The sequence below is a fragment of the Budorcas taxicolor genome, chromosome 19 (assembly GCF_023091745.1).
Source record: "Budorcas taxicolor isolate Tak-1 chromosome 19, Takin1.1, whole genome shotgun sequence".
NCBI lineage: Eukaryota > Metazoa > Chordata > Mammalia > Artiodactyla > Bovidae > Budorcas > Budorcas taxicolor.
In genome coordinates, this window is record NC_068928.1 from 52,967,775 (window position 1) to 52,990,931 (window position 23,157).

General features: G+C 49.1%; 1 protein-coding gene across 2 annotated transcripts in view; it reads left to right on the forward strand.

Annotated features, from left to right (window-relative positions):
* The first annotated feature begins 9,516 nt into the window (after positions 1-9,516).
* The window catches only part of CYTH1 (cytohesin 1), a 39,396-nt gene continuing 25,755 nt past the window's right edge, over positions 9,517-23,157 (forward strand). The window contains exon 1 of one of the 2 annotated variants that reach the window (XM_052658532.1): positions 9,517-9,904. In XM_052658532.1, coding sequence (XP_052514492.1) covers positions 9,877-9,904 — 28 coding nt within the window. In that variant the 5' untranslated portion in view covers positions 9,517-9,876. Of the gene's footprint in view, positions 9,905-20,353; positions 20,498-23,157 lie in introns of those variants that run through there. The other variant, XM_052658533.1, reaches the window with a different exon arrangement.

Genomic DNA, 23,157 nt, shown 5'->3' on the forward strand with positions numbered 1-23,157 from the left:
CTGCATCAAGAACGCAGCCTCATTTTCTGTGTTGTGGTTTAGTCGCTCAGTCGTGTCCAGCTCTTTTGCGACTCCATGGACTGTAGCCCACCAGGCTCCTCTGTCTGTGGGATTTCCCAGGCGAGAATACTGGAATGGGTTGCCATTTCCTTCTCCACATTTTCTGTGTAATTCTTGCCAAAAATACACAACCTCAGTTGCATCAGAAGAAAACTGCGGGCGAATCCAGATTGGGGAACATTCTACAAAGCAACTGAGCACTGCTCTGTGAAATGAAAAGGTTGCAACCCTGAGGCTGGGGGCCGTCACGACCAGACGAATTGCAGCGGGGCATCCTGGGTTGGATCCTGGATGGAAGAAAAGAACCTTACTGAGAAAACCGAGGCGGTTCCAGTAGGGTTACCAGGTTGCCTGTTAGTCTTGTGTTGATGAGATGGTAACCTGAGGGGAAGCTGGATAGAGGACACGTGGCAAGTCCATGTTTATGCAGTTTTTCTGCAGATCTAAAATGTTTCAAAATAAAAAGTTAGCTGCCCATACTTGTCGACTCTGGAATTCAGTTTCTGAATCTCTTCTGCAGGTTCAGAAAAATAGATAAAAAACAATGTTGATTTCACATAGCTTGTGATGGCAGAGTATTGGAAACAGAGATTCACCAGTACAAAATCAAAGTATAGCATTAATGCAAATTTTACTGTGGGATGTACCAATTTAAAAGCTTGAGGTAGATTTATATGCCCTGACATAAGAAAATCTCTGTGGAAAAAAAAAAAAAAACTTGCAGAAAAACATATATTAAATTTAACTTTGTGATATAGGCAGTAAAAAAAAAAGTACTTTTATTTTTGTATTTTACATGTTCTGCATCTTCCTCCCCACCCCTTTCTATAATTTAAACACTGGGAGACAGTAAGTATTTTCTGTCTTCAGTGAGATCATCCTCTTGTATGTTAGGAAAACTCAGAATGGTTATTTGATATTTATGCTTTATTTTATAAGCGGTTCTTTGATAAAAATACAAAGACCTAAACTCAGCCCTCAGGAAAAGTTTCTTATTGGTTTATATTTGTGTTTCTTAAACTAACCTCAGTGGAGAGGGGCTGTCTTTTAGGCAGTCTCAGAGTTCAGGGAATTCACAGTTGATGATTTCTTCGCTGGGGATGTCTGGTCCCTGTGCCCCGAGCGTGTGTCCGTCGGACTGAGGGAGCACTCTGCCCTGGGAGGGCCCCCTGGGCTTGGTGTTGGCACCATGGTTACGTGGCTCCTCAGCTCTCCCATGTCTTCAGCGTCCTTCATCGTGGAAGGGGAATGGTGGTGGTTGGGGTGCTGCCTGGCCTCCTGCAGGTTGTTTTGATGCCCAAGAAATTTTGTATTTCTGTGAACGTATCTCTGTGTCTCTTTGGAAGCTGATGCAGCTTTGGAAGGTTACCTGCTTGGTTGTGGTGCAGCAGCACGTTTCCCTTCAGTCAGAGTGACAGGCCTCAGGCTGTCCAGCAGCACCACGAACCTGGTTCATGCTTGGAATTCTGCATTGTTTTAGCTTTGAATCTGCATTTCTCAGGCCTCTTTTTCCTGCTGACTTCTTTCCAGGTAGGTTTCCTGGCTGGGAAGAGAATGTGCAGCCCCACCAATACAAATGTCATTCTGTGACTTTGGGTATAAAATCATTTTCAAGAAGAGTAAGGTAATTGAACTGAGGGTTTTGTTCAGTGGAGGGAAGTTAAGTTTGGGGCCCGTAGTCTTGGAAGGATGAATGATTACTATGTGAATGACAGAAATGCAGGTAGGTCTCTGAGGGTGGAGGGGCTCTGTTGCGGTGACACCAGACACGGGGGGAGACAGGCAGGACCACGTCTTGAAGGACCTCTTGTGCTGGGCGGTTCTATATCTAAAATGCCCTTTCTCTCCCAGACAGTGCCCACTCACCCATAAAGGTCACCTCTACTTTTCTCTTCAAGATTGTAACCCCAAGGCAGTATTTGAATCACCTGATCTCCTAAATGCCAGATATTGCCACTAAGATTGTGGATTTTCTCAAAAGTCACTCTTCTTTTTTGGACTGCTCCTGGCCCCATTCTTCCTGCTGCCCCCAGGGACTGATTTTTGGTGTTCTTTCTCCAAGACCTTGGAGCCCCTGACCCTCACATCCTAGTCCTGAGCAGCCCAGGTGGTGGTTTCAGGTGACCTCTGCCACCACCCAGGGCTAGCGTGGCACTCAGCACAGTTCAAACTGAACCACACAGTAGAGACCCAAGTCTTTTCTGAAGGAGTGCGGAGTACTCAGCCTTGAATGCTCCTTGGAAGGACTGATGGTGAAGCTGAAGCTCCAGTACTTTGGCCACTTAATGTGAACAAGCTGACTCACTGGCAGAGACCTTGATGCTGGGAAAGATTGAAGGCGAAAGGTGAAGAGGGGGGCAGAGGATGAAATGGTTGGATAGCATCACTGACTCAGTGGACGTGAACTTGGGCAAACTCTGGGAAATATTGAGGGACAGGGAGGAGGCCTGGCATGCTGAGTCCATGGGGTTGCAAGGAGTCAGACACAACTTAGTGACTGAACAAACAGCAACTTAGCACTTACGTTTTTCAAATAACGAGCACCAGCTTTGTGAGCACCAGCTAGAACATGGGGGCAGACCCTCAGGTTACCAGGGGATGAGACTTTTCTTAAGGACACAGGACGTGGGAGGTTCAGCCACCACAGTGGCTCTGGGTCCCCGAGCTCAGGTCTGTTCATGGGGAAACAGCCTTGGGCATCTAGTCATGCACACAGTGCCTGGTTAATTTCATTAGTCCATGTGGTGGGGAACAGGAAGCAGGAGGTTCACTGCAGAATGCCCCTCACACACTACGGAATTTTGGACCCGAAAAGCCTGCGTCCAGTGTTTTTGTTTTGGCTTGGGGGAGTCACATAGGTTCAGATTTCACCTCTGTGATGCCTGTTCTGACCACCACGTTTAGTACTTTTTGGGGGGCTGTGTTGGGCCTGTGTTGCTGCGCGGGCTTTTGTCTGGTTGCGGCGAGTGGGGTGCTGCTCCTTGTTGCAGTGCGAGGGTGGCTTCTTGCAGGGGCTTCTCGTGTTGCAACGCACAGCTTCTACGGTGCCTGGGCTTCAGTAGCTGCAGTGCCTGGGCTCAGCAGTAGCAGTTCCCGGGCTCTAGAGCCCAGGCTTCGTAATTGTGGCAGATGGGCTTAGTTGCGCCGCAGCATGTGGGATCTTCCCAAATCAGGGATGGAACCTGTGTCCCCGGCATTGGCAGGTGGATTCTTTACCACTGAGCCACCAGGGAAGCCCCGTGTTTAGTACTTTAATAATTACTGCACTCTACGCACACACTCCTGGATCCTTCTTTCCCCCATAGCACCTGCTACTTTCCAGCATGCTAGTTAATTTATTATTTATTGTGAATATTGTTTATTGTCTGTGTCTGCCTGTATAACGTAAATTCCCATTGGCCATCACCTATTCCCATAAATTAATCACAGTGGCAAGCCAATTTTCATATAACAAAAACCTTTCAGGAAATGAGAACAGTGGAATATCACCAGAGCACGCCCTACATACTAGGTAGAACATGACTTTCTTCTGTATACATTCAAAAGGTAATGTATTTGCAAAAAGGGCTAATTGTAAACCTTTTAACAATCTTATCATAACCAGCAGAGGGCAGCACAGTTTGAATTTATCACATCTAGTAATTTTGACTTTATTTTAAAGGACATTTAAAACTAACAACTGCTTTCAGATGTAGTTCAGTGTTTATCTCAACATCAAGTTTAATTTTTTTTTCTTTTTTTTGCTGCACCGTGAGGCATGTGGGATCTTAGTTCCCCAACCAGGGGTCAAACCCATCCCTTGTGCAGTAGAAGCATGCGGACCCCTAACCACTGGACCGCCAGGGAATTCCTCAGCATCAAATATAGTATTCTGCTTTCCCATTTGTGAGCCATGCTACTGCTTCTCTGTCTTTGTGGAGGAAGACGTTTCTGTTTAACATCACGAATAGGTCAAGCGCATGTTTTCTGAAGCACACAGGACCGCGTTTCTGAGTGTGATGGTGACGACAGGTTTGAGTCCTGTGGGGCGTCATTCCATCACCACTGGGGGGCGCTAATCACTTACCCGAGCTTCTCTCAGGGACGAGGCTGCCCTCACCCGCTCCTGGAGGACTGGATCCAGGTGCAGATCCCCCAGCACGCGGTCCTCACTGAGCACCTGGTGATGTGTCGACCCCCTTCTCAAGGGAAGCTGATAGAAACTCAAAACCACATGGGTTCCCCCCCGCGCCGAGTTTATGGCGTTCTATGGCATTTTTTTTTCACGTGCAAATTAAGATCAGACTCTGAAGAATTATACCTTTCTCTTTTTTTTCTTGCAAAAGTTAATGACTTCTTGGAAAAAATTGAAATTCAGATTGTGTAAGTAAGACAAAGGGAAGGACATGGTTTAGGGCTTTTGAAAAATATCTAATTGATTTTTACTGTTGATGATAAAACTGCTAAAAATTCGGCCTTACAAAGTGTGGGCAGGTAACAGTGGTGAGGTGCAAGTTCAGTGAGCATCCAGGAGCTTTTTATTTGCGCTCTCTGCGACACATGCCTAGTAAATCCTTTGCTCTCAAGCCTTTTTGTTTTTGTACTTTGCTGATTTGGTGCTGTTCATGTGTATGAGAAATAGTACAAATCCATATTTTTCAGGTAACCCCAAGAAGTAGAAAGAAAGTGAAGTCGCTCAGTTGTGTCCAACTCTTTGCGACCCCATGGACTGTTTAGCCTGCCAGGCTCCTTCATCCGTGGGATTTTCTAAGCAAGAATACTGGAGTGGGTTGTCATTTCCTTCTCCAGGGGATCATCCTGACGCAGGGATCAAACCCAGGTCTCCTGCACTGCGGGCGGACGCTTCACTGTCTGAGCCACCAGGGAAGCCCAAGAAGCAGAGTGACTTTCAAAAGAGCCTTGCAGTGTTTCTAGGCAGCTGTGGGCTTCTCTCTGTAGAAGGCTGAGGTCTTTGTCACTTTCCACGTCACCTTACAGTTACACTTATGTGGGTGTTTGGACGCTTGCATGATTGTGTTCTCTAAGCCCTTCCTATTGGCAGCTTATCAGGAAAGATCTAAGCTGCAAAGAAAGAGGTCATCATGAAACAAAATGACATACCTTCAAATCTCAGAAATTCCTCTGAGATTGGAGATATGGAATGACGCTAGAAACCGGAGGGTGGGTCTGAAGTCATGACATGCAGTTAAGACACCCAGTTCTTTTCCGTCTCCTGCAGCAAGGCGATTTCTCTTTCCCTTTGGTAAAACATGGAGATCAGGCTGTAAGGGGACTGAGTGAAAGTCTGTGTACTTGGGAGCTCCTTTCCCTTTCTCTGTCTCTGCTTACCTGCCCAGGTGCTGCTGGCCAGCTTTATTGGAGATCGTGTCTTTAGATCACTGCTCAAGACAAGAACCTACAGAGCCCTACATGTGGGGTCTGTACGTGTTAATTGCTTTATTATTTTACAAAGACACTCACCACTCAACAGGCCATAGCTACTACACAGAGTTTTTAATCAAATTGTCAGTGCCTCTCTCTTAAATATGAAGAAATAGCTTCTGTTTACTAGACATTTAAGGAAAATCCCTGAACATGAATAGAACAAAGTAAACAGAAGAAAAGAAATTAGAGGAAACAGGTCATGGAAGATATAGAAGAACACTTTAAAACTGTATACTTAAGAGTCTCAGAAATTATATTAATGAAATAAGAATAGGATGCTATCAAAAAGATACATTCAGAGATTAAGAGTGAGATTAAAAATAAAAGAAACAGGCTTCCCAGATGGCTCAGTGGTAAAGAATCTGCCTGCAGTGCAGGAGATGCAGATTCAGTCCCTGGGTCCAGAAGATCCCCTGGAGAAGGAAATGGTAACCCGCTCCAGTATTTTTGCCTGGAGAATCCCATGGACAGTGAAGCTTGGCAGGCTACAGTCCAGAGAGTGGCAAAGAGTCTAACATGACTTTGGGACCAAACAACAAATACCAGAAATAGAACATTCAAATAGAAAGATTGGAAGATAAAGCAGAGAATTGTCTTAGCTCAGGCTGTTGTAACAAAGTAGCACAGGATGGGTGGCTTAAAGAACAGATGTTTGTTTCTCACAGTTGTAGAGGCTGAAAGTCTAAGATTTCAGTGCTGGCTGGATTGGATTCTTGGTCAGGGCCTCCTTCCTAGTTTATAGAGAGCTATACTCCTGCTGTGTCCTCACAAGGCAGAAAGAGAGCTAGCTAAATCTCTGGCCTCTTCATATAAGGGCACTAATCCCATTCAGGTCACTCCACCCTCATGACCTGATCACCTCCCAGAGGCTCCATTTCCAAATACCATCACCTTGTGCATGAGGGGACATAAACATTTGGTCCATTGAAAGATTATTTCCTAGAAAGCAGCTCAAAAAGAAGAGGAAAAGTAGGAGTGAATAGGTAAGAATAATTAAAGGATCCACAAGACAGGTCCAGTTGCTAATAAAAATGTCCGAAAACAAGAACTGGGGGGAAAAAAGGACAGAAATTTAATTATCAGAGTCTAAGATTTCAGGCATATGTTCTACCCGATGGCTAACATAACATGAAATTCCCTAACACTCTGCATAGAGAGAAGTTCCTGAAGGCTTCTTGAGAGGGGAAAGAGATAACAAAAGTTTGGGCATCAGAATGGCACCACTGCCACCAGCAGCACCAGAAGAGGGAACAGCGAGAGGGGCGCCTCCACCGTGCGGAGGGAATAAAGCTTCACTCAGAGTGCCACACCCAGCAAAGCGTCAGGTGTAAGAGAAGAGACACGCAAAATTCACAGCCCTGGTGATGAAAGCCAGCTCCTTCACAGCCCCTCTCTGTTAGTTGTGAGAGGATGTGCTCCACCAAAATGAGGGATTAATCCCAAGAAAGAAAAAGACAACATTGTATCAGAGACTCAGGAGCAGTGGTGGGAAGCAGCAGAGGGAGCGCACAGGGTGGTCTCCAGAACTTGGGCCTCAGAACCACAAGACTAGGCTGAGCGGAAGTGTGGAGGTTTCTGAAGGCTGTCTCAGAAGACAGACCGCTGCACAGGTTTGACCATATTGACGGCTTCATAGCATGGTAGAGAGTTTGGCAGTGAGCAGAGAGAAACAAAAAGGACACTTAATGCCGTCATGTGGTTATTTTAATCACAGTACATTAAGTAGCTAGGTTTTGAGCAGTATTTATGGGAATACTAAATACTGGTTTTACCAAAAATGTTTGCATAGTTATACCAAGGGGGTGTGTGCGTGTGTACAAGGGGTGTGTGTGCACAAGGGGTGTGTGTGCGTGTGTGCAAGGGGTGTGTGTGCAAGAGTGTGCGTGTGCAAGGGGTGTGTGTGCGCGCACGTGGCTGAGGTGTGGCGGCAGAAGCCGAGACTTCATTTTCCGTGGCAGGCAGTTGATGTCTAGAGTTGAAAACTCAAGAACAAGTGGTGTAACTAGTTATTTCGCCAAAGGGAGGTGATGAGCAAAAGTAGCCGAGACCTACATCTGTGGAGCGTGATTTTAGGTGTGTGTGGGGGAAGGGTAGGAAACTGGTTTTCTGTTTTAAACCGTAGATACTACTTGCTTCCCTGGTGGCTCAGATGGTAAAACGTCTGTCTGCAGTGCAGGAGACCAGGGTTCGATCCCTGGGTTGGGAAGATCCCCTGGAGAAGGAAATGGCAACCCACTCCAGTACTCTTGCCTGGAAAATTCCATGGAGTGAGGAGCCTGGTAGGCTACAGTCCATGGGGTCACGAAGAGTCGGACACTACTGAGCGACTTCACTTCACTTCACTACTTGCTTTATGTGATGTGTGTGTCTTTTGCTTAGAGAACAAACCAGGCATGGTGGTGAGAGACGAGCCCGGAGAGGCACAGGGTCCCAGGAGGAGGGTCTTGACACCGTGGTGATTACAGGGCTGAGGACGTCAGGGCTGGCTCCTGGCCTTGGGGGCTGTGTGGTCCATTTGGTCACTGAGGGTTTGTGCTCTCCCAGCTCCACTCTACGCTCTCCCCAGCCCTCGGGCCCTTTAGATTGTCCGGGAGGCTGGCGGGCTGGGGGACATTCCCCACCAGCCAGCTGGGGTCAGGGGTCCCCTCCAATCCACCGTCCGGCAGGCCTGGCCTGGTCAGGGCCGCCCCCTTGCACTGGCCCTGGGGCTGGTTCTCTCTCTGTGGTTTCCCCAGACCCTGCCCTCACTTTTCTAGATGGCCCTCTCTTCTGTCCACACTCCCACTCTTGAGTGTGTGTCTGTCTCCTTGGGATTGCGACTGATGTGGGTATTAGGCTGAGAAAAAGACTTTCCCCAGAACATGATGTGAATATTCACGGAAGCTTTCTTTCAGGTTACATCCTGATAAACACATCATAAGTTGAAAATGTCATAGGTCAGCATGTATGTAATATACCCAAACTGAACAGCACAGCTTGGCACAGCCGACCTTAGTGTGCTCAGAACAGGCCAGATCACCTGACACACAGCCTGTGTCGACTGTCTGCTGGAACGACTGAGCACTGTACTGACACAGTGAGAGGAAACAACAGTTGTCTGCGTCCAGGGTGGCTGTGAGAGTGTCGGTTGTTCCCCTTCATGACAGTGTGCTGACCGGGGGCTGTGCACGCCGCCACTGCCCAGCAACACAGGAGCGGTTCGGACCACATATCGCTGACCCAGAAAAGGGCAACATTCAGAGTATAGTTTCTACTGCTGTGTGTCACTTTCACGCCAAATACTATCGAAAAGTGGTGAGTCAACCGTTGTGAGACTTGGTGGGCAGTCCAGTGGTCTGGGGCCCATGCCCCCGCTGCACGGGCACAGGCTTGATCCCTGGCTGGGGAACTAAGGTCCCTCATGCCCCACAGAACAGCCACAAAAAAAGTCAATCATCGAAAGTCAGGGCCTATCTGTGTACTTATCTCTTGAAGTGAATATATTTTAAGAGAAGGATAAATATATTTCATATATTATATAGTATATGTGGTTATTATATGTAGTAAATATGGCAGCTGTAATGAGAGATAATAGATGTTGATATATATAAAGAGTTAAATATGTAAGAGAGAATGAGAATATAATATAGAAAACAAAAATCTGGGCGAATATTAAGAATATATACTGAAATGTCATTAGTGGTTATCCCTGAGTGATAGGATTAAGGCCCCCCCAAATCTAATTTTAACAATTAACATGTCATGAATATATTAAGAATATGCAGAAAAGAATAGTTTGGTGCAATATATTAGAACATAGGATGGGGATGAAATTGAACTTAAATGGGAATGATGCCCTTAGTTGTTTTGGGGTTTTTTTTTTGCCTCTAAAATCTGCCTCCTATTTTTATCTTGTGACCTCACCACATACTGTAATGATTATGATCTCTTAGTCACACTCTTGGGAAATGCGCTGTTATCTCACTGTGAGACAACGCGGTGTTTTTAAGTGATTTTGTTCTAAGAAAGTACTTGAGAAGTGAAGAGAGAAACACCAGCTCTGTCTATTGCTTTGGATGAGTCTGAAAGCAGAAGTGCCACTGTTCCTCATTGGACTTCAGCCTCAGACTGCTTCCAGGGAGGAGGTGGTTAACCTCTGGGGAGCTCCTTGAGCTTGACTTCAGGAACTGGGTGGTGGCCGTGACCTGGGAGTGACGCTTCTGTGGATGGAGGCTGATTGGTCCAGGAGCGCAGCCAGGGAGTCCCTGGCAGTCCAGGAAGCAGCTCTGAGCTGTCCCAGTGTTGGACGGCCCACAGGTATTCCCGCCCCACCCGGCCTCCCAGGAGTTACTCTGAGCTCTCTTTTGAAGTACAAACCCCAGCAGCCTTCAGGGTCCTGCTGTGACAGAAAAGATGGTCCTTAAAACCGAAGAAGAGGATGGTGAGTCCCAGTCCTGGTCTGGGTGTGTGGGGTGAGGTTTAGGTATCTGTTTTGATCAACATGTGACGACGTGTTGTGTGACGACAGTTTTACAGCCCCTTGAGGAGTACCGACTGAAAGGCTCTTGCTTGTGTGTGTGAGAGAGAGAGAGAGTGTTTTTAAACTGAAAGTGTCCCCCAGCCCCCACCCCCACTCTGCCTCTTGCTGGGGATCCGCCCTGGGTGCGTCTTGGTGGCGTTTGCCCTCCTACTTGGCGATGGTGTCTGACTTCCTGAGTCTGAATAACAGTCTTAGAAGCGGTAAAAGTTGCGTGTACACCAGTGTGACACTAAAAAAGGAAAGATGTTAGAGACCAGGTTTGAAAGTACTTGAGGATGAATAATAACCGTGAGGTTCAGGATGAATAATAACTTTTTATTAAATAAAAATGTAACAGAGGGACTTCGTAGTTGTTTGATCTTCCTCTTTTGGTATTAGGTAAGGACTGAAGCCTTGCAGGGTCTGGGGAACTTCCTTTGTCTTCTCCACACCCACACTGTATGACAGTGACGCTAAGAGTAAAGGGGTGAAAAGTTCTGTGGATTCTAAATCCCAGAAGCTTTTGCAGAAGAACTGGCTTTAAAGCACCCTAGGTCAGGGCTCTCAAATGTCTTGAAGTTCTGTGTGTGGATCTGTGTATGTTTTATTGTGATACTTTCACTGGAGAGCCATGTGTTTTTTGTTTTGTTTTTGATTTGTTTTTGACATGTACACACTGCTGCTGCTGGTAAGTCGCTTCAGTCGTGTCCGACTCTGTGTGATCCCATAGCTGGTTTTGCTTATTTATTTATGGCTGCCCTACGCCTTCGTTGCTGCACATGGGCTTTCTCTGGTTGCAACAAGCAGGGGCTGCGCTTTAGCATCGGTGCACGGGCGTCTCCTCGAGGTGGCTGCTCCTGCTGTGGAGCACAGGCTCTAAGCGTGCAGGCTTCAGTTGTTGGCAGCACGCAGGCTCGGTAGCTGCGACGTGCTGGCTCTAGGGTGCACGGTCTTCAATAGTTGCGATACAGGGGCTCGTTAGTTGGGGCTGGAGGGCCCTAGAGCATGCCGGCTTCGATAGTTGTGCATGGGCTGAGATGCTCAGCAGCATGTGGAATCTCCCCACACCAGGGATTGAACGCAGGCTTCCTGCACTGTCAGGCAGATTCTTACTCACTTGTGCAGCCAGGAGAGTCCCAGGTAGCCATGTTTTAGTGCCTTTAAGACAAAAAGCAAAATATATACTGGTTTGTAGCTGGTATTGGATGATATGAATAAATATTAAGCTGTTTTTCAAAATGAATTTTGTGAAAGTGATAATAAACTTTAGGGGTCCTTTTTATCTTTTTCTTTATCTGGTTCACTGTAAAATGTATTTGAAGTTTCATCTTCGTGTCAGACAGTATTGTGGACCATACCCCGCAGGGTGGCTCGGAAAGCTGTACTGTGTGTGAAAGCCTATGGGAGAGAGGGGCATTTGGTGTTGACAACACCCAGCATGTGAGGAGGGGATGATGAAGCAGTTCTCCGTCAGGGCTGAGCTGCCCCCGTGGGGGCTTTCGTATCTGAGAGGTGTGTCCACAGTAGCCAAGGTCTCTAGCTCGAAAGCGGACCCTTGTGAGAGGGGAGGAGGACTCTGGTGGATGATGCTGGGGTGGTCAGGGTGCACTGGCCCGGCCTAGGCAGAGGGTGACCGCTGCTCACTGAGCTGGTTCTTCCCTCTTACTTGCCGCTGCTCCTTCCTGGTGGCCTGGCTTCAGAGTCCCTGAGGTGGTGCCAACAGTCACTTTAAAGTCAAAATCAAGGGGTTCCATGCCGTCAGCTTCTGGCCATCCTAGAGGCTTTAACATTCAACATTAACTGCTCAGTGTGTGTGCCCTTGATTCATGGGTGGGAGTGGGGCTAGGGCATTTAGAAATCAATTTTTAGAGATAGGATTAACAGGCAACTTTTGTTTGAAAAAGTAGTCTTCAGAATGGGTGGTTCTCCATTTCCCTCAGCCGCCCCCCGCCCGGGAATGTTTCACCTTGTTGTCTGAGACGTTGGGGGGCGCAGTGTTGCTAAGATAGTTGCCCCTAGATACTGAGACGAGATGACAGAAATGGCATTGGACACATGTGAAAGTGAAGGGAGCAAATGGGCTTTCGCGGGCCGGTCCCCAGCATCCCGGGAGGCGGGTGAAGGGTCAGCGTGTGCTTCTCACACAGCTGCATTGGTTAGATTGTCACCCAAAGGGCCACCCAACACGGGAATGAAGGTTTAAAAAATGTCTCTAAAGAAGTCAGATCTTACCTGCTGCATGAGAGTCTGCAGTCCTTCAGTTACAGACATGGCTTTGCCTCTGTCCTTCCCTGTTGCTTAGGCTCATCAGGTTCCATTCTAGTTACGCAGGTGCGTGTAAGTGAGACTTAACCAGGGTCCAGTTATGCAGACATGTGTGAGGATAGTGTCCAGGTATGCAGGTGTGTGAGACTTAACCATTACACTGAATTGAGCACTGTTTTCTTAGCCGCCTGAGGCTGTTTTTAGCTGTCACCTTTTGAATGTTTGACCCCCCCTCTGCCTTTGAACCTTCTCGCAGGACTGGGATCCCAGCTCCCTGCTGAGGGGACACGGGACCCTCGCTGGCACAGCTCAGGCTCTCTGTCAGGTGCCCCGGGCCCCGAGCAGAGCTGTGCTCACTGTCCCCAGGCACTCAGCCACCCCGGCCTCGTCCCTTTGCGTGATCTGTGCATCCACATTCTCTCTGCATCTGCGTTGGTCCTCAAGTCCAGGCTCCGAGGCTCGTCCGAGTCCTGAGCAGACTGGCCGAGGTGGCTGCCTGTGCCGCTGCCGAGGGCTCGCCCGCCTCCCCTGCTGGGAGGCCCTGCTGAGCTCTTTAAATCCCCGCCCCGGCGCTGGCCGGCACCTGCAGATGCGCAATGAGTGCTGGGCTGACGTGGTGCGATTATTCCGGGGAGAGAAAAGAAAGAGCTGACGGCTCAGCCAGGGCGTTTGAGTTGGACTTGGTCTGTTCCTGGGTTATTTATACTCCCTGAATCTTACCTCATCTCTAAACTGGAGGTAACACCGCATACATGGTTCATTGTCAGGAAGTGTGCAAAGTTCACAATTGGGCTTTGTCGTAAAGTTCAAATAATGAAATGAAAAAAGATTTTAGGCTGTGGATCTTATGTGTGTATAAGTTATATTATTTGTAGGAAAATATACTGAGCATGTAATTAAGTAGAGTATCTCTCCCTTAGGACACTGGATTTTCAGTTTGCATCTGAGATACTCTGTCTGGTGGTGACTTACCCCGTATCCCACCCTCTTGATGTGGTCCTTGCCGTTGCTCCAGCCTCACAGTGGGCAGGTTGCTGAGGCTGAGAGGGGTTTTAATCCGGAAAGCAGAGGTGCTGTAAGTGCTCATCCCATAGATACGCCCTTCCTCACGGGTGAGTTTGTATTTTGCAGAACCAAAAATGGTTACATCTCTATTTTTAAGCAAAAGCTCTTGGCATTGTACAGAGCACACATCTCAGCAGACCTGCATCACCATCTGCCAGGACCAGTTTTGAGGGGGCCTCTCTCTGGGCTGGATTTCTTTGGCTCTAGTCTCAATTTCATAGGCTGTCTGTGGAGCACGCTGGCGTGAGTGCCTGCAGCGCTGAACAGAGGGTCAGGACTGCCCTTTCTTCTTGATGAAGGAGGTTGAAGAAATGAGGCTCGGGTTCTGCTCTGAAAAGAGTGGACCTTTATCTGTCATGTGAGGCTTTCCACAGCCTCCCAAGTTCCCTTGGCTGTGGAACATAAAAGCATAGGGCTGGCTGTCGGTGGTCAGGACCCCGCATCCAGGAGGCAGGTGAGGGTGGAGGGCAGCAGGTGGAGTTGTCTGAGGAGCCAGCATTGTGGAAAGAACAGGCAGGGAGTGTGGTCTTGGCAGGACGCAGGACTGGGGCTTTAGCATCCTCCAGCCTGTAGAGTGGGCCGCGGAGCCGAGGGCAAGGGAGGTGCGGTAGATACGGACCGGCGTCAGGCCCTTGGCACCCAGCCCTCTCTGTGGCTCTAGAAGATTCGCTGAGTGTGTTGGTGGTGGTGATGGGGAGGGGCTGACTGGACCTACATACAGCTTGCTGTTGGGTACCTTAAAAGTGGAGGGCTAGATCTTCTGCACGTTTATGTAGTATCCATTTCTCACGCTTCCCTTGCATTTTGACACCCTTCCAAAGGCACCTTTACTGAGTTTACATTGTTCTTGTCTTTGCTTCTCTGTTTGCTGAAGCCAAGCTGAGATTTCCTTTTTAGAAGGATTCTTGTAACAGCTTCTGTCTTCTCCTGTTACCTTGTGAAGAGCTTCTGCTCATGGGGACCCAGATGGGTTCACCTGCAGCTGGGACCGTCACTAGTGTAGAGGGGCCTCAGGCTTATGGGGCCCTGGCTCCCAGGGGCGGCGGCGGGCAGCACTGCTGAGACTCGCTGCTCTCGCGACCCACGTGTCCTCCTCCTGAGCCCGTGCTGGTTGTGACACGCCGGGGAGGATGGACACACAAGTCAGGCTTGCTGCCCTCAGCTCTGCTCACGCTCAGGGCTCACCCGCCACTTCCTTCCCTTCTTCCCAAGATAATTTCTTGACTTTTGTATGGTCTTCCTTCCTTACCCTACAGAGAAATCATGAAAGCTTAACTTCTGACCTAGAAAAATAAAGCACGTTTCTTTTCCAAGTTGGTGACTTTCTGCATCTCCTCTCTTTCTGGCGTCTTGAGTCTCTTCTCCTTTGTCTCTTCTGCTAAGATTTCAGGATTCTGATTGATAGAAATCCAGTGGAATCCTACAAAGATAACACAGCATGATGGCATAGTTCCCCCCAGGTATTTCACACGCATTATATATAACAGGACTCCAGGTATGTTCCTCCCACAAAAGAAATACTTGGGTGTAAGCAGAGCAAATGTTTTGGGGTAGTTGGCTGGTGACATTTCCATATTCCTTTCTGAAGAGATTTCAGCATAAAATTTTGCCTTAGTTTTGGATCCAGATAAACAGAAAGGTATAGAGTGCGGCATCGCTGCCTCCATTCATTCCCTGTCCACACTCCTTGTCTCTGGAGAGGGTCCCTGTCGACAGTTTCGAGTGCACCCTTCTCAAATCTGTGCATTTCCCAGCATCGGTGTCACATGCGTGGTGTCCTGTTGCTTCTCGTGGCACCGTGTCTGGGAGATCTTTCTGTGCTGTCATCTGTGACCAGCTCACTCTTTTTAACAAGCAAATTGTGTGTAAGTAGCGTTCACTTTTGCACTTTTGAGAGCATGTCCATTGGGTAAGTTCTCAAATGCACTTGCTGAATGGAGAAGTACTGCGCAAAGCTTGCACCCTCTCCACTCCCCCAGCGAAGCCTGGGCCCTCGCGCCCTTGGTAGACCCATGTTTCTGCCAGGCTCTCGGGAAGCTTTAACTGCAGAGTTGGCGCGCTCGTCCTTCGTGCCTGGCCACTGTACCTCCTGTCTGCCTTTCCTGTCCTCACAGCTGTGTGCGTCGCTGCCTCCCACTGCCCTGTGCTCTGCTCTCCTTGGGAAATGCGTGAGCCTCTGCCACAGGTGGGGCACACCTGCTGTCCTGGTTGCTTACCTTTTAGCTCATAGAACTTTATTTTCCATTCTGAAGCCTTTCACTTTATTATTGCAAATTGAACAGATTCTGAGATTATGACCATGTTAATCTATGCTTTATTCTAGAATTTCTGTGGTTTCTTTTTTTATATTAAAATCTGATTCAGCTAGAATTTATTCTGATGTAAATGAGGTAAGCATTCAGCTTAGCTTTCCCTCAAATGGGTAGCTAATTGCCCTACCACCATTGACTGAATAATACTATTTTTCTTTATATTTTTGTAGCTTTTAAAAATACTTTCTTTATGAGACTTCATGACTTAAAGTGTTTCAGTATTTCTTGAGTTTCTTTTCTGCTGTTTTCCTTCTCTATTGCTGAAATTTCAAATTATTGACACCTCACTTTAATCTCTTGGAGAAGGAAATGGCAACCCACTCCAGTGTTCTTGCCTGGAGAATCCCAGGGATGGGGGACCCTGGTGGGCTGCCGTCTATGGGGTCACACAAAGTTGGACACGACTGAAGCGACTTTGCCGCCGCCGCCGCACTTCAATCTCTGGCGGCAGCTCTCTCACATTACACTTCTTCCTCTTTATAGTTGCCTGTGCTATTCACATATGCATTTTCCACGTGAACCTTCTATTGTTTTATCCATCACACTTCCTGTAAAACTCTTGTTGGTAGTGTAAATAGTATTTTTAGAAAGCGATGTACAAACTGAAGACCACCTTCCCCCACTGGGGTCCTCCTGCTTGTGCTCAGATCGTTCTCATTTTCTTGGTGGCTTTCTCAGCCATGGTAATCACGGTAGCTTGCAGGGAATTTGCTGGTCTTTGGGGGTAGATTAGAGTGAGGATCTGTTTGTATTAGACGGAGGCGGCCCGTGCCCTCTCCCGGGTCTCCCAGAGCTGGCGGTGGAGGGGCACGGAGCCACCCTGCATTTCCACGGGCAGACCTGCCCGCCTCCTGCCTCCTCCCCTCCTTCCTCCTGCCCTGCAGTCTCTTCCTGCCCTGCTGTGCCCTCTGCCAAGGGCAGGAGGGAGCGGACCCCAAGAGTGGTCCTGGCAGCGATGAGTCCCCTTGCTGGGGCTGGAGCAGGCCCCCGTCTGGAAGGCGGGCTGCCTGCTGCCCCAGCTTTGCTGCCTGTGAACGGACTCAGGGCTGCTGGGACCTGGAGAGCGGGAGCCTGGGTCGGTGCCTGCAGCTGCTCTCGGACTTCTCTCAAACCTCGAGAGCCTTCTCTGGACCTCGGGCAGCTCTGAGAAGGGTTGATGTCTGGCACCAGGAGCCAGCTTTTTCCAGTCTGAGGTTAGAGTTAGGAACTGCTACCCTCTCAACTGCTTCCGGCCCTTCTCAGAGCGGGAACAGAAGCCAGTCTTGACTTCTTTGAAGAAGCATTTATGCTTGCTGCTGCTACTGCTACTGCTAAGTTGCTTCAGTCCTGTCCGACTCTGTGCAACCCCATAGATGGCAGCCCACCAGTCTCCGCCATCCCTGGGATTCTCCAGGCAAGAATACTGGAGTGGGTTGCCGTTTCCTTCTCCAGTTTATGCTCCTAGCTTTTACTAAAGAGTAACTCAGCATTTTAAAGCAGAAGGAATGGAGTAGAAAGGTTGAGACCTCACTCCATGCTTGCGTTTCCTGTGACGCAGGAGCAGGGGAGGTGGGAGTGCTTAGACGCCCAGGGCTCCGCCTGGTGCAGGCTGGCCTGGGGCCTTTGCCCAGAGGATGTGGGGCTTGGGGATGCGTAGGATTAGCAAGTTTGCGATGCTGATGATTTGAAAGACACTGATCCATTGCCTCTCAGGAGTTGTCTGTGGAATTAAGCACAGGTGGGTGGCCGTGGAAGCTGAGCTGTCGGGGGGCAGAAGACACTTAGTTCTGTGCCCCCCTCCTGAGCTGAAGTTTCGCTGCCTTAGATGACTGCCCTGTGTCCCTGTCACTTCTCTCTGGTCACCCCAGAAATGCCGCCTGTCCCTCTCTCCTGGTGCCCCCGCTCCCCTTGTGACTCTACCTCACCACCTGTCCAGCAGCAGTCAGATGTCGTCTTCAGGCCAGACTCAAAGGACACTAAGACACCAGTCAGATAGGTGTCTTCAGGCCAGACTCAGAAGACTCCATTTCTGACTAGTGCAGCTTTTCCAGGAGTTTCCAGTTTGTTCTGTATCCCCGTTTGTCCTTTGTCCCCAGCCTCGTGTGCCCTCTCCCCGCTGGCCTGGCCTCAGCTCCCGTGAGGCCTCTGGGACAGCCGGCTTTGCCGGCTTTGCTGTTGCTGACCCCGCAGCACCTGTCACCAGTGTTCCATTGGCACTGATGCTGCTTGATTCTTTTTCTTTAAAAGGAACAGTAACACGGAAGCTCTTTGGGGGCTAAACCCATGTCTTACTGTCTCTGTATCTTCTGCAGTAACTAATAGAGCACCTAGTTTATGGGTGGTAACCATTTTTTCCCCAAAAGATTGTTGGAGTATGAGTCTGAGAAAGTCATTTTTTGAAGCGTTTATTTTCTCTGTTGGTAGATTTCCTGAGATTACTACCCTGTGCCCAGTCTTTTTCTCCAGTCATCGCTGTGATTTCATAAACTTGATTATGGGGCTCTTTATTTGAGATCTGTCTGTAGATATGAGGCGAGCCACACTGCAGACTTCCTGTCGGTAGCTTTTCCCTGTCACTTCTTTTCTCCTTGCTTCCTCGGATCATACTGTTTGTGCAGAGAATTGACTGTGGTGTAGGCTTTGCTGCCAGCGAGTCTGGCCTGGAGGCACGTTGAGGTCTTTGCCAGTTTACACGTTGGAAGTCCAGCCCCAGCAGTGGACCCTCTGTGCTCAGTTGTGGCTGGTGGGTTCAGGACAAGGCACAGCAAGCCTGTGCCTTAGGACCGAGTTGTGCACAGGAAGTGATGTCAGGATCCACCTACTGGGACCTTTAAATCCCTGGAGGGTTTGTGTGCCTATTTTGATGTTACCTCAAAAAGGGGGATGTAGCCCTTAGGACTGTGTAGAGTGCTGTGAGAATATTTATGATATTTTACTGGAAGGCAAGAGCTTCATTTCATGGACAGAAACCCCCCTGCGAATAGGACAGTTTCCAACCAGGTGTTAAACTTCGTGATACAAACATGTTCAGGGGAGACCGTATAGATGAAGAAGGCCTTTAGTGATGGTTCTTTTATGTGAACTGAGGGAGTTCTTTCTGGAAGAGGTGGTCTTGGCTGTGGAGGATGAGCCTCTGAACAACAAGAAGGAAACGGAGATAGGTTGGAAACCTGTCTCCCTGGGGCCAGGTGGTGTGTGATTGCTTACCAGACCCAGTACCTAGTAGGGACTCTCAGCTGGTTCGTTTGTTGAAAACTTGTCTTCCTTTGTAGCTTTAAACAGAGATTTCATAATTTTAGCATTTATTTGTCATAGATTTGGTATGATTCTTTTAGATGAGAACTCTTTCATATTGTGACTGTTTCTTTAAAGACAGGCTGGGCCTGCAAAGCCCAAGTGTTGGTCAAGTCTGGTGACCCTGTGCTGGTGATGAGGAGCTCACATTAGTGTAGTGGAAGGAGGGAGCCCTCTATCAGCAGCTTCCTGAAGACAGAGCACTCGAAGGCAGGCCAGAGTGTGGGATTTTCCGTTTTTCCCTCTTTCTGTTGTGTGTCTGGAGTGGTGGTTCTTAGGCAGGGAGGTTTGACCCTGCAGGGGATATGGCATGTCTGGAAGCCTGTGGGGCTGTCCTCTCGGGGGGGTAGGGTGGGATGCTGCTGCGGGGGTGCAGTTAAATGTGCCCTAAGGCACAGGACACCCTCCCACACAGAAGGAGCCCCCAAGCATCAGAAGTGCCGAGATCGGAGAACTTCATCTAGTGTAGTGGTTTATTTTCTCGTTTTCTCCTCGTGTTTTTGGCACTTGTTGTAATCCTTAGGTCTCTTCCCTTATTAGTCAAAGGCAGTGCTTCCCAGAGGAGTCGGCAGACGCAGCCTGCAGTCGCCCCGTGTCCTGAGCCTCCAGACTCCAGGTCTGGGGCCTGAGGTCCCCGATGTGTGTGTCTGCCAATGCCCTTGGTGATCCTCACACCTCGAGGTGGACAGCCACTCCTCAGGCTGTAGTGAGCCTGTCACCGGCCGTCTTACAGCATTGTCCTAGACCCGCCTGCCACTCGCCCAGCGTGTATTGGCACACTGGGTTGGAGCCTCTGGTGCTTGTGGCCTGAGTAGGAGGCAGGCCGTTTTAGTAAAAGGCTGGAGCAGGTCACCTGGAGACAAGGGGCTTAGGGCTGCAGAGGACCAGAAGGGGGGAGGCGTGGGGGGACGTTCGAGCAGCGGGGTCAGGATCCCTGCCTGCTGAAGCTGTTGCCGGGGGAATCAGCGGGTAGGGGGAGACAGGAGGTGGCCTTCTGCTGAGGGTGACAGAATAGTCTGCATTCTGGATCCTGCCCTCCTGTTTATCCACTCAGGGAGGAGAGGCACCTTAAGTAAGGGTTAACATCCTCCCAGGGAAGCCACCATCAGTCTTTTGCTTCCAAGGGGGAGAAAAAAGCCGCTGCAGCCTGTGAGCAAAGGCTCGTGGTGCATCCCCTCCCCCTCGGAGGCCTCGAGTGGGGGCGCGGTGGGCGGGGCGCTGTAATTGCATTCATGGAAATAAGCCTGGAGGACTGAGCACACGCTCGGAGTGTCCGCCTGGCGATAGCTCCGCGGCCATCTCCAACCACGCCGGCCTTCCGCACCAGGATCGACTTCCTCCGCACCCGGGTTTCTGCTCAGCTTTTGTGTCCCCGCCTGGCTGCCGCCTCTGCCCGGGCAGTGCGTGCGCACATGCCGCGCGGGCCCTGTCCCTGCCTCCACCCGGCGCTGGTGGGGCGGCCGGGGGCCTGGGACTGGGGAGTCTCGGTGCCGGGCCACCATGGCCTCTGAAGCGGACAGCTGCCACCTGCCAGGGCGTTGACGTCGCTGCCCCAGGGCTGCCGGGATCCTGGGGCCACCGGAGAGGGGACTCGCCCCGGGTAAGAGGCCGGGTGGGTGGCGCGGGTGAGCCTGCCGTGTGGAGCTTCCCGTACAGCGTGAATCCCTCTGCTATTACTATGCACCGCTGCCGGCCTCTCCCACCCCGGAGCCAGGCAAGCCTAATGTGTGCAGCGGCTGCTTCTCTGCATGTCTGTCGTGTGGTTTCGCATTCTACTCTCTCTTCCTAGGTTGTTGGTTTTTTTTTTTTTTTTTCCAGTAGCTTTTAATAGAGGTTTCAGCCTTCAGTGTGGTTTCTTCTAGGCCCCAGATTAAGGAATAAGCTAATAACCAATTTGTATGGTCCTGCTAGGATGAGGTTAAAAAAAGGAGGACAGAAAGCAGAGGGGCAAATTCTGAGAGATCCCCCTCCCAACTCACCCCTGGAGTTTTAATTTACTCATTAAAACTTGGGAACCTTCCCCTGGTATGAGTAGCCCTCTTCCCAAAAATGCACAGAGAAGAGCAGCTGGAGCCCCTTGTGTATTTTGCTGCCATGAGTCTGTTCCAGCTGCCGGGCTGAGGGGGAATGTCTCAGTCCGCAGAAATAGTCAGGGTTTTACAAAGGGCCAGCATGCACATAGGTTTTAGGAAGGGGAGTAAAGTGAGAGGGAACTGAGTTACGTGCCTCGGGTCCCCACCGAGCCTCTCTTTTGGGGGGAAGGGGTGTGGTGGCACGGCTGTGTGGTGCCCAGATGGCAGTGGGCTTGGGGAGGGGGAGCTTGCTCTGCCTGGGAGGAAGGAGAAGGGCACAATGACGGTGGGGTTTGTCTGCTGGGACGGGAGCTCCCAGGCTTGCCCTGAGAGTGGAGGGCTCCTTTCTCGAGAAGCCAGAGGTGGAACGTGGTTCTCCTTGTCAAGCTGGCTCCAACTCTGCTTTCAGTCCATGAGACCCTTTCAGAAACAGCCTTGGAGACAGAGATTGGACGTATGAGCACTGGAAAGAAACTGGTACAGAAGTCCAGCTGGACCATGTATACCACTGCCAGGTTTTAGAAAAAGCTTGAGGTTCTTAAATGATTGTTTTCTAGTTTTCAGCTTTTATTGAAAGCAGATGTTAACTTTATTTTCTAAACCAAACTTTCAGGATAAAATTTTATGACTTTGTCTCTTTTATTACCTTGAAATTCGATCTCATTTCCCTCTGATTACAAAAACCTGTCTTCAGGTTCTCATTTTTATTAGATAAAATGTGTCCATTCCTTCTCTAAGAAAGGTAAGATGATAAAATACTTTGCTTTCATGAGGCAGTTTATGGAGCTGTTTAATAGACACCCTCTCGCTGGGAAAGGCGAGGATGCTGACATGCCCATTCCTGCTTAAGGAAACCAAGGTAGGGAGAGATGGTGGTTTTTACCAGGTCACAGAACCACTCACTGGTCAGTGAAGCCCCACTCAGCTCCTAGGGGTAGGGGTAGGTGCCCCCTACCTCAACTCCTGGGCAGTGTCTCATCTCAGTTAAGGAGGCCTGAATTTTTAGGTTAGTGGTTAGATGAGATGTCTATAAGATTGATACAGGAATAAAGTTGTCCTTAAAGATGCAGACTACAGGAATAAAATCTTTAATATCCTTACTTCCGGGTGGGAGACTGAGTGGTTTTTAAGTGGAAAGAATTTAAGCTATAAGAGTAAATATTCACATTGGTAATTTGCTGGAAGGCACCTTTCACCTTTGATGTTGAATGTCAGTTATGCTAGCACATGCCAATTTAATTCCTTTTGGTCCTGTTGGTATGTCTACATTCTTTTAGTCACTTAGGCTGTAAATTGCTTGCCTGGTGGCTCAGACAGTAAAGAATCCGCTTGCAGTGTGGGAGACCTGGGTTTGATCCCTGGGTTGGGAAGATCCCCTGGAGGAGGGCATGGCAACCCACTCCAGTATTCCTGCCTGGAGAATCCCTGTGGACAGAGGAGCCTAGCAGGCTACAGTCCATGGGGAAGCAAAGAGTCGGACATGACTGAGCAACTAAGCACAGCACAGGCTGTAAATTGGTGGTGAGACCCTTCTTTTACAGTGCTTTATACAAAGAGCAGATCATAGCTTCTGAGAATAGGGACTAAGCTTAGCAGAAATCAGGAATTCAGTATATTGCTATTAAAACTCTTGTTTCATTTATTTTTAATTGTGGTGAAATATAGGTAACATAAAATTTACCATTTTAAGTGTACAGTTCAGTAACATGAAGTTCATTCACTCACATAGTTGTACAAACATCACCATTATCCATCTCTAGAACTTTTATGAAACTGAAACTCTGTCCCTGCTGAATTTTGGCTCCCCATTCTCCCCTCCCCCAGACACCCGCCATTCCACTTTCTGTCTCTGTGAACTTGGCTTCTCTGGGAACCTCATGTAAGTGGAATTGTCCAGGATTGGTGCTCTTGTGGCTGGCTTATTTCACTGAGCGTAATGTCTTCTGAGTTCCTTCATCCTGTAGTGTGTGTCAGAATTTCATTCCTTTTCAAGGCAGAATAATACGGTATTAAGTTTTACAAAGGGTTGCTATAGTTTGACTTACGGAGGGAAAAGGAATTGTTTCCCAAAGTTGGAAGACCTTCTGTAAAGTCGTGAGATGATCAGGTCAGCACCCAGTTGGCCATGTATGTGTCCCCGGGTTTCCGGTTTCAGTCACATCCCTTTTCCTCGTCCTTCTGTGTCTGG